The sequence below is a fragment of the Budorcas taxicolor genome, chromosome 11, assembly GCF_023091745.1.
Source record: "Budorcas taxicolor isolate Tak-1 chromosome 11, Takin1.1, whole genome shotgun sequence".
Taxonomy (NCBI): Eukaryota; Metazoa; Chordata; class Mammalia; order Artiodactyla; family Bovidae; genus Budorcas; species Budorcas taxicolor.
This window is the reverse complement of record NC_068920.1, coordinates 119,251,902-119,261,532: the sequence shown is the minus strand read 5'-3', so window position 1 is coordinate 119,261,532 and position 9,631 is coordinate 119,251,902. Positions and strand designations below refer to the sequence as shown.

The 9,631-nt window shown below is 41.0% G+C and overlaps 1 protein-coding gene across 1 annotated transcript; it reads right to left on the bottom strand.

Annotated features, from left to right (window-relative positions):
* Nucleotides 1-3,107: 3,107 nt before the first annotated feature.
* Nucleotides 3,108-5,135, bottom strand: C11H2orf74 (chromosome 11 C2orf74 homolog). Its single transcript, XM_052649825.1, has 4 exons — nucleotides 5,041-5,135; nucleotides 4,698-4,808; nucleotides 4,441-4,597; nucleotides 3,108-3,281 (listed from the first exon to the last, which is right to left on the bottom strand). The coding sequence occupies exons 1-4, from the start codon at nucleotides 5,133-5,135 to the stop codon at nucleotides 3,108-3,110; spliced, it is 537 nt and encodes a 178-aa protein (XP_052505785.1).
* Nucleotides 5,136-9,631: the final 4,496 nt, after the last annotated feature.

The following is a 9,631-nucleotide window of genomic DNA, read 5'->3' as shown; positions in this document are numbered from 1 at the left end:
AAACCCTGAATTGTCACTAGAGTCATCTCCATTTATCTCCCAGGTAATCAATAACCTAATCCAGTAGTAGAATTCTCAGGGACTTACCCCGCAACACACACACAATGGCCTTGAATTGTTCATTTTATATAGTGTTACTTTAAACTGTGTTGAGACATAAAACTGAATATCAATTCCTTAGTGCTGTCATTCAATTCTGAAATCAAAACAGGGACTTCTCTGGTGGTCCAGTGGCTAGGACTGCATGCTTCCAATGCAAGGGGCCTGGGTTCCATCCCTGGTCAGGGAACTGGATCCCATATGCCGCGACAAAAGGCCCCTGTGCCACAACAAAGATCAAAGATCCCAAGTCCCCCAACCAAGACCCGACGCAGCCAAACTAATTAATTAACATTTTTCAGAAAAATCAGAGCTGTCTTGAACATTTTTAGTCAGGTATCTTAAAAAAAAAATCAAATCAAAACAAATTTACAAACAAAATACAAACAGAAGCATAAAAACTAATAAAATTCAAATTAACATTGAATTTGACTCACCCCATAGTGGTGGCACATTGGTTGATCTTTTTGGAATTTCGGGTGTGTGTACTATCATAGGCACTGATGGCCCATTTTCCTACCATTTTCTTCTACTGAAAGTTTTATAAAACTTCAGCTAGTACAGTCCACTCACCAGGAAACTGGCCTTTACTTTGACATAGATGCATCATTTATGGATTCATTCCTTCAATACTCTTGTCAGTTTGTGAAAAAGTAACTTGGTTTTATAAATTCAGATGCAGATATAGGCAATGAAATCATGACATCATATGGAAATGAAAAAAGAAAGTGAAAGTGTTAGTAGTTACTCAGTAGTATCTGACTCTTTGCGACCCCATGTGGCTACCCCATGGACTGTAGCCCACCAGGCTTCCCTGTCCTTGGAATTCTCCAGGCAAGAATACTGGAGTGGGTTGCCACTTCCTTCTCCAGGAGATCTTCCCAACCCAGGTGTCGAACCTGGGATCTCCAGCACCACAGGCGTATTCTTTACCATCTGAGCCACCAGGGAAGCCCTCATATGGAAATAAATGGTCATCCAGGTCTGAAATTTCATATATTAGAATTTGAAACACTCAGAGCAGCCTTATTTACAGTAGACAAAAAGTGAAGCAACCCAAAGTGTTCATTAATGGATAAATGTATAAACTTTTGGAATATGCAAAAAAAAAAAGAAAAGGGAATATTATTCAGGCTTTAAAAGAAAGGAAATTCTGACACATGGATAAACCTTGAGGACATTATGCTGGGTGAAAGAAGCTGGTCACAGAAGGACAAATACTGCAATTCCACTTGTATGAGGTACTTATAGTAGTCAAATTCATAGAGATAGAAAGTAGGTTGGTAATTATCAGGGGCTGGGGTGGTGGGAAATGAGGATTTAGTGTTTAATGGGTAGAGTTAAGAGTTCAGCAAAATGAGGAGTACTGTGGATGTATGTGATGACCGTACAAGGCGAGTGTACTTAGTATTAATTAACTGTGCATTTAAGATCATTAAGATGGTAGATTTTATGTGTATTTTACAATAATTAAATTTAAAAAATTTTAATGTTGGGACTTCCTTGGTAGTCCAGTGGTTAAGACTGTGCTTTCACTGCAGGGGGCACAGGTTCCATCCCTGACGGGGTAAGCTGGATCCCACATGCTGTGGGATGCAGCCAAAAAAATGTAATGTTACCACCAGGTGAAAGATCAGTATTTTTCAGTGCTTGTAGACAGTTCCTGGACTCTAGGGCTCTGGATGGATATTACTGGAGACCCCCACCCCCCAGTGCACACTACTGCATTTCCTACCCAATACCTCCCTCTAGCCTGGGATCCTCAGAGTTACCTTACTCTGACCGCTCACCACACTTCACTGTTAACTCTCCACACTCCTCCAGCTAACTGGTGCCCACCAGACTCGGCACACATTTTCACCTCTCTGCCTTGGCTTGTGCCTGTCACCAATGGAAATACACTCTTCCCTCTGCTTGTATTAGCCAATCCTTCCATTCCGTTAAGTCCCTTCTTTTCCCCACAGTGGAATGGTCCCAGACCACAGGGACTTCTCCTCGTCAAAAGATGTCAATAGTTTCACTTAGTGTTAGTCACACATTCTGCATTATTTTATCACTTACTCTCCCAGTCACCCAACAAACATGTATTAAGCGTATGACGTATACAGGGCAATGTGCTAGGCCCCTGAATCAGATGCTGGTTTCTGCTTTTTATTTCCTCTCATAGCCCCTTACACATCTCACAAATGTTTACTGCAATGGTTTGGATGCTGTACTGGTCTGTAATGTCATATTTCACAGATGAAAAGCAAATTTTTAAACTATTGAAATCAAGAATAGTATAACCTCAGGATTTGCCTAAGTAACAGGATATTTTGTTGGTGGATGGTATCCACCATCCTTGTCTTGGTATCAATTTTAAAAATCAGTTGTCAGAGGACTTTCCTGGTAGTCCAATGGCTAAGACTCTGTGCTCCCAACACAGGGGGCTGGGGTTCAATCCCTGCTTGGGGAACTAGATTCTACATGCTGCGACTAAGACCTGGTATGGTCGAATATATATATATTTATATTTAAATTAGAAAAAAAGCAGTTGTCAGGACAAGAAAGATTTCAGGACTGAATTCAAAGGGAACTGTGTCGAGGAGACCCAAGTCCTACTTACTGGCAGTTTCCATGATGATAGCAGTAATGTTATTTGATTGTAAATGGCTATGATCAAAGCATCAAGAATCAGGCTATTTCCAAAATCCCCCTTGAATATGACTTACCTAAAAGACATCTGCACAAACACAAATAACTTTATTCACATGGTACAATGGTGTTTGAGTAGACAGAGTTTTAAGGACACTTAATACAGTCAATATCTTGAACTCACATTTGAGTTGCCCTGGGTATTTTACTTATAGAATTTTGCACATAGTCCACCTTTTTTGCACAAAGATAAAATATTATCCATATTTGCTTAATTCCCCATTATTTTGCTGTTTCAACATGATTTTGTACCCCCAGCCATTTCATTGTTAGTCTAAGGTTACATTTCTTTTGCTCTCAGCCTTTTTTGAGCTTCACTTTCTCTCTTTATGTAATCGAGTATAGCTTCGAGCCATAGGATTGTCCTTCCCAAGGTCCACGACGATTACCTCCCTAGAAAATGTTACTCCTTTTAAGGGTCTTTTATGGTTATCAACAACTGAAGAACTTCCAGTGACAGGTATCAGTGGTTTTTGCAAATAGTCATCCTGTAAGAGAATGTAACAAATAGTATCAATGATAAATTTATGAATACAACAAGCCCTGCTTTTAAAAGATATGGGTTATATGTACATTGTTAGTAAGAAACAGAAAAAGGATTTCTAAATGGTACAGAAAAGCAGTAATAATCCATAAAGATATAATTTTTATGTTTCTATGGTTATAAAAGCACACACTGCTATATTCAAATAGCATCTGGCAACATGTGTTGTTTTCTCTACAAAGGAAGTAAACCCAAGATCCACCTGGATCACTATTCTGTCTCCAAGTGGTCATGGGTCTCATGTTAGGAGGGCATATGAGTGGTTGTTATTAGGCAACCCCAATGCTTTTGAACTGTGGTGTTGGAGAAGACTCTTGAGAGTCCCTTGGACTGCAAGGAGATCCAACCAGTCCATTCTGAAGGAGATCAGCCCTGGGATTTCTTTGGAGGGAATGATGCTGAAGCTGAAACTCCAATACTTTGGCCACCTGATGCAAAGAGTTGACTCATTGGAAAAGACTCTGATGCTGGGAGGGATTGGGGGCAGGAGGAGAAGGGGATGACAGAGGGTGAGATGGCTGGATGGCATCACCGACGCGATGGACATGAGTCTGAGTGAACTCCGGGAGTTGGTGATGGACAGGGAGGCCTGGCGTGCTGCAATTCATGGGGTTGGAAAGAGTTGGACAAGATTGAGTGACTGAACTGAACTGAACTGAAACATGGAGTTCAAGAAACCCCGGCAATGTTTACAAGCTATTGTAGAAGGAACCCAGAAGTAGAGCAGGTCTTTGGCATCTGGTCCCGAGCCTGGCCATGGAGCAGGAGTGACTTCAACAATTCACCTTATTTTCTCATTGGTAACATAAGAAGGTGTGCTCCCTAAATGATCTCCTCCAGCTCTAACATCTTAGGATTCTGAATAAAGCAAAATGAAAGGGAATTATGTAAAAAACCACGAATGTAAGGATGAAGATGGAGCAAGTTGGTTTAACAGGATGAACCAATAAGCTAAGAAGGGTGGTTTAAATGATTGTCAACACTGCACTCCTTCCAGATACAAACCTAACTTACAAACAAGACCATCCTTCAATATACCTAGCCAAGAAATTTACCTCTTCTTTAAACATTAAATGCCTCTTAAGAGTAGAAAAGCGTATCACCTCTTGACCATTTTCTCTAGCATTCTCAGGCTTTTGCTTCTCTTTTATTTTGTTCTCTTCTTCACCTTCCACATCCTCTCTATTTCCTAAGGGCGTGGTCATCGCTTCTTTAGTCCGTCTCTGGACAAGAATGCCATGCCTTGCAGGTGCAAGAGTCCTAGAAAATCAATCAGCAAGGTTTAAAAAATCCATGCGTCTTAGCCCTCATGGTCACACACAATAATGGCATTCCACCACATCCTAAGGTGCGGACTTACTTTTCTTGGTCATCTAAATCTTTCATCTCTGTATTAGCAGCTGGACAACCTTCATCTTCATTTTCTGTACAAGGACCTTTTTCTGTCTCTTCATCTGTCCTGCTTTGGGAACTATAATCACAAAGGAGAAAGTGTGGAAAAGAAAGAAAGGTCTTGATGTTAAGACGTGGAAAGGAACTTCACTTTTAAGCAGGAAATTAGCATTTCTAAAGCCCTGAAATAGAAAAAACAGATAGCTACAGCATTATTATTTGCTCTATTTTAAATTGCCCTATATCATTACTAGATACATTTACTAGTGTGACTTAACATCTGATCCCAATTTATCAGCATGGATTTATACCATTTATATAAAAAAGCCACCAATAAAAGGAAGATGCAACTGAGGCAAATTAGAAGGATGATGAAGAAAGTGAATGCTGTGGTTTCAAAGTTCATATGGTTAACTAGAAGACTCATCTACTCTCACAATCACAGATTGTCCAAATATGTTTTCCAGCTCAGTGTGAATGTAGTTCTCTTGTTCTTTAAGTTTTCTAGAAACAGAAGAATAAAAGGATGTTTTTATTGTTGTTCTTTTGATCAGCTTCATAAAAGATGCTCGGCTTGTTCTGGTGGTGTGGACTCACCCTGGTTAATTTCTCTCCATAAATGTGGTGGGGGCTGAGGTGGCTAGAGGGGAGACTGAGCTGGGACACGTGGGACTCAGCTCATCTCCCCTCATCCCAAAAACTATCAGAATCCAGAGGACGGAGGAATTGGAGTAGCTGGAGCCAGCCCAGCTCCCCATTCTTCTCTCTTCAGTGACATCATAGAATCATGGAACTGTTGAGTTAGAGGGATCATAGCACCAGCCCAACCCTGCCCATCACCTGAAATCAGAAGAACCACAAAAACTCTCCCCTGGGCTGCAGTCTGCCTGTCCTCTCTGGCTATCTATTTTACATAGGTAATGTAGATGTTTCAATGCTACTCTCTCAATTCATCCCACTTTCTGCTTACCCCGCTGTGTCCACAAGCCTGTTCTCTATGTCTGTGTCTCCATTCCTGCCCTGCAAATAGGTTCACCAGTAACATTTTTCTAGATTTCATGTATTTGCATTAATATATGATATTTGTTTTTCTCTTTTTGACTTACTTCATTCTGTATAACAGGCTCTAGTTTCATCCACCTCACTAGAATGGATTCAAATTCATTCCTTTTTATGGCTAATATTCCATTGTATATATGTACCACAGCTTCTTTATCCAATCATCTGTCAATGGACAGCTAAGGTTGCTTCCGTGTTTGGCTATTGTAAACAGTGCTGCAATCAACAATGAGGTACATGGGTCTTTTAGAATCATCCTTACTTCTTTTTTCCTCTACTCTTTCCTTTAATTTTCTTTATTCTAGACATGTGATTAATTAGCTGCATGTCCTAGAGCATGTACCTCTCTTTGCCTCAGAATGTTCATTGTTAAAACTAGAATAAGAGTAACTTACTAGTTACTTACTAGCGTTATTATATGGATTTAGTGAGTTAATCTGAGTAAAGCTTTAAATGGTAACTTCTAAGTATTCTGTAAGTATTTTACTACATTTAAAATTTTCTGTGAATAGTCTCTGAATGATATGTTAGCTTTACATAATTAAATATTGCATTCAGGTACTTCCTTGGTGGCACAGTGGGTAAGAATCTGCTTGCCAGTGCAGGGGACATGGGTTTGATCTCTGGTCTGGGAAGATTCCACACGCCCCTGAGCAACTAAGCTCATGCGCCACAACTACTGAGCCTGCACTCTAGAGCCTGTGAGCCACAACTACTGAGCTTGTCTGCTGCAACTACTGGTTATGCATGCCTAGAATCTTTTGTCTAACAGTTATTAAGAACTCATATTAAGTATCAAATTCATATTACAGCTGCCTCCTTCACATCTCACATTGCTATTTAGTGGGCATCACAAATTTAATATATATACAGAGTAACCCTTATGTTCCAAATTCTCACAACCAAGCAAATGTGACTATCCTTTCTAATTTTTCTGATTTGGTAAATAGTGTCTATATCTCTCCTTGTCTATTTCAGAAATATGAAGGTTACCTTGACATTCTTTTTAATTCACATATGCAACCCTCAACACATTGCAAAATTCTGTCAGTTCTACCTCCCCCAAATATCTTAAATTTATGCATCTCTTTCCACGTCCACTGCTGTCACCATTATACATACCATCACCAATACTTCTTCACACTATATCTACTTGTTACGCTATTCATCACACACTTGTGCTACCCCTGAAATTTCATACAGCTAACGAGGTGATATTTTATTTATTACTACAAATACCTCGTTCAGTTCAGTTCAGTTCAGTTCATTCGCTCAGTTGTGTCCGACTCTTTGTGACCCCATGAATCGCAGCACACCAGGCCTCCGTGTCCATCACCAACTCCCGGAGTTCACTCAGACTCATGTCCATTGAGTCTTTGATGCCATCCAGCCATCTCATCCTCAGTTGTCCCCTTCTCTTCCTGCCCCCAATCCCTCCCTGCATCAACGTCTTTTCCAGTGAGTCAACTCTTCGCATGAGGTGGCCAAAGTACTGGAGTTTCAGCTTTAGCATCATTCTTTCCAAAGAACACCTAGGACTGATCTCCTTCAGAATGGACTGGTTGGATCTCCTTGCAGTCCAAGGGACTCTCAAGAGTCCTCTCCAACACCACAGTTCAAAAGCATCAATTCTTCGGCGCTCAGCCTTCTTCACAGTCCAACTCTCACATCCATACATGACCACTGGAAAAACCATAGCCTTGACTAGACGGACCTTAGTCGGCAAAGTAATGTCTCTTGCCAGGAGCCAGCGTGAGAAACTCCACCTGTGGCAAAGGTCATGAGGAAGGAGGCTCGGCATTACGCAAAGGTGGGATCAAGCTACCCCCAAAACCAGAGTCTGCCTACCTTACTGTTTTATGCTCTCACCTACATCTCTGACTTTACGGGGGGCTGTCCCCCACCACCTCTCTCGGAGAAGGAGTTAACTTGCAGCTCCAGTCAATAAAAATTCCTGGGTGTGACAAGAGTGTTTTAACTTACAAACTCCTCTGAAGGTTCTCTAGCCTGCCTGAACAGGTTCGTCTGGCCACATGTGATTGTTCACAGCCTCCCACCTGTGACAGGCACGATTTGCTTTAAACTTTCTAAATACAGATTCTTTTGAGAAGTTAGAAAATTATTAGTATATTATAGTGGGTTGATTAGGAATTATATTGGTGAAGAGTTTTTCATTTGTTTGGCCAATGTTTGCTGCCAAGTCTCCATATTCCCTGCCCTTATACACATAAATGAATGTAACTAGCATATAGGAGAAATAAGTATTAACCTTTAAGATTAATCATGTTAAACCTTAGGCTAAGTAAATTCCTTTCTCGATTGTAACCCACTACCCCTTCACCCTATAGGAATGCAACTTTATCTGGTGCCTTCGGAGGGTGGCGCCTGGTTTAAGAAAAAATCACCCCTGGAAAAAATGTTTTTCTGGTTGACTGACCGTTATCAGAAAGGGCCATAAAATGTCAGCAGGCCTCATGGCCAGAAGATGATGTAAAACCCCTAAGACCTTTGTATACATTTATATGAAGCACCTGATTTTGATAAAGGTCAGGTCTACTGACCCCGCGTGACTCTGTATTCATCCCTATGTATAACAAAAAGTATATAAGCAAACCTGAAAATAAAAAAATGAATCAGTTTCTGGAAAGACTGATTCCCCCGTGTCGTTCTTTCTTTCCCCTTCTGGCTGAATTCCCATCTGGAGCGTGGATACACGCCAAGCCTGCTAATTTTGCCCTGGCTTCTAAGACCCACACGAGAGGGAGCCCAAGGCGGGGCACCCTCCGCTATTCAAGTGGGTGCGGGTGGCCTACGTAGGTGGTGCAAAGTCCTTGTCTTGGAGTTTTATTGGTATTCCACATAAACCAAGTAATTCAGCCTCTTTTTCTCCACTAGTATTTTCCTACTACACTATTCTTTTCTAATCTCTCTTTGTATTTCTAATTAAATAGCTTTTTCCTAGGACACCGATTCCGTCTCCCCTTCGAATTACCCTGGATCCACCTGGGCTGGACCCCAGCAGTCTCTGCTTTTGAATATGCTATCTAGGTTGGTCATAACTTTTCTTCCAAGGAGTAAGCGTCTTTTAATTTCATGGCTGCAGTCACCATCTGCAGTGATTTTGGAGCCCCCAAAAATAAAGTCTGACACTGTTTCCACTGTTTCCCCATCTATTTCCCATGAAGTGATGGGACCGGATGCCATGATCTTCGTTTTCTGAATGTTGAGCTTTAAGCCAACTTTTTCACTCTCCTCTTTCACTTTCATCAAGAGGCTTTTTAGTTCCTCTTCACTTTCTGCCATAAGGGTGGTGTCATCTGCATATCTGTGTTTATTGATATTTCTCCCGGCAATCTTGATTCCAGCTTGTGTTTCTTCCAGTCCAGCGTTTCTCATGATGTATGCTGCATATAAGTTAGATAAGCAGGGTGACAATATACAGCCTTGACGTACTCCTTTTCCTATTTGGAACCAGTCTGTTGTTCCATGTCCAGTTCTAACTGTATCCATCCTTTAAAAATAACTTGATTGAATTATAATCTAATTTAGAATAAAATATAATCCTTTTGGGATTCCCAGATGGTTCAGTGGTAAAGACTCTGCCTACCAAGCAGGAGATGTGGGTTCAATCCTTGGGTAGGAAAGACCTCCTGGGGAAGGAAAAGGCAACTAACTCCAGTATTCTTTCCTGGAAAACCCCATGGACAGAGGAGCTTGGCAGGCTATCATTGATGGGGTCATGAAAGAGTTCAACAAGACTTAGCAGCTAAACAATGACTCTTTTATCTACTGTTGCTCTGTATGATTTTCCTTTCCTTTCAAAAACCATTCCAAATCATTTTT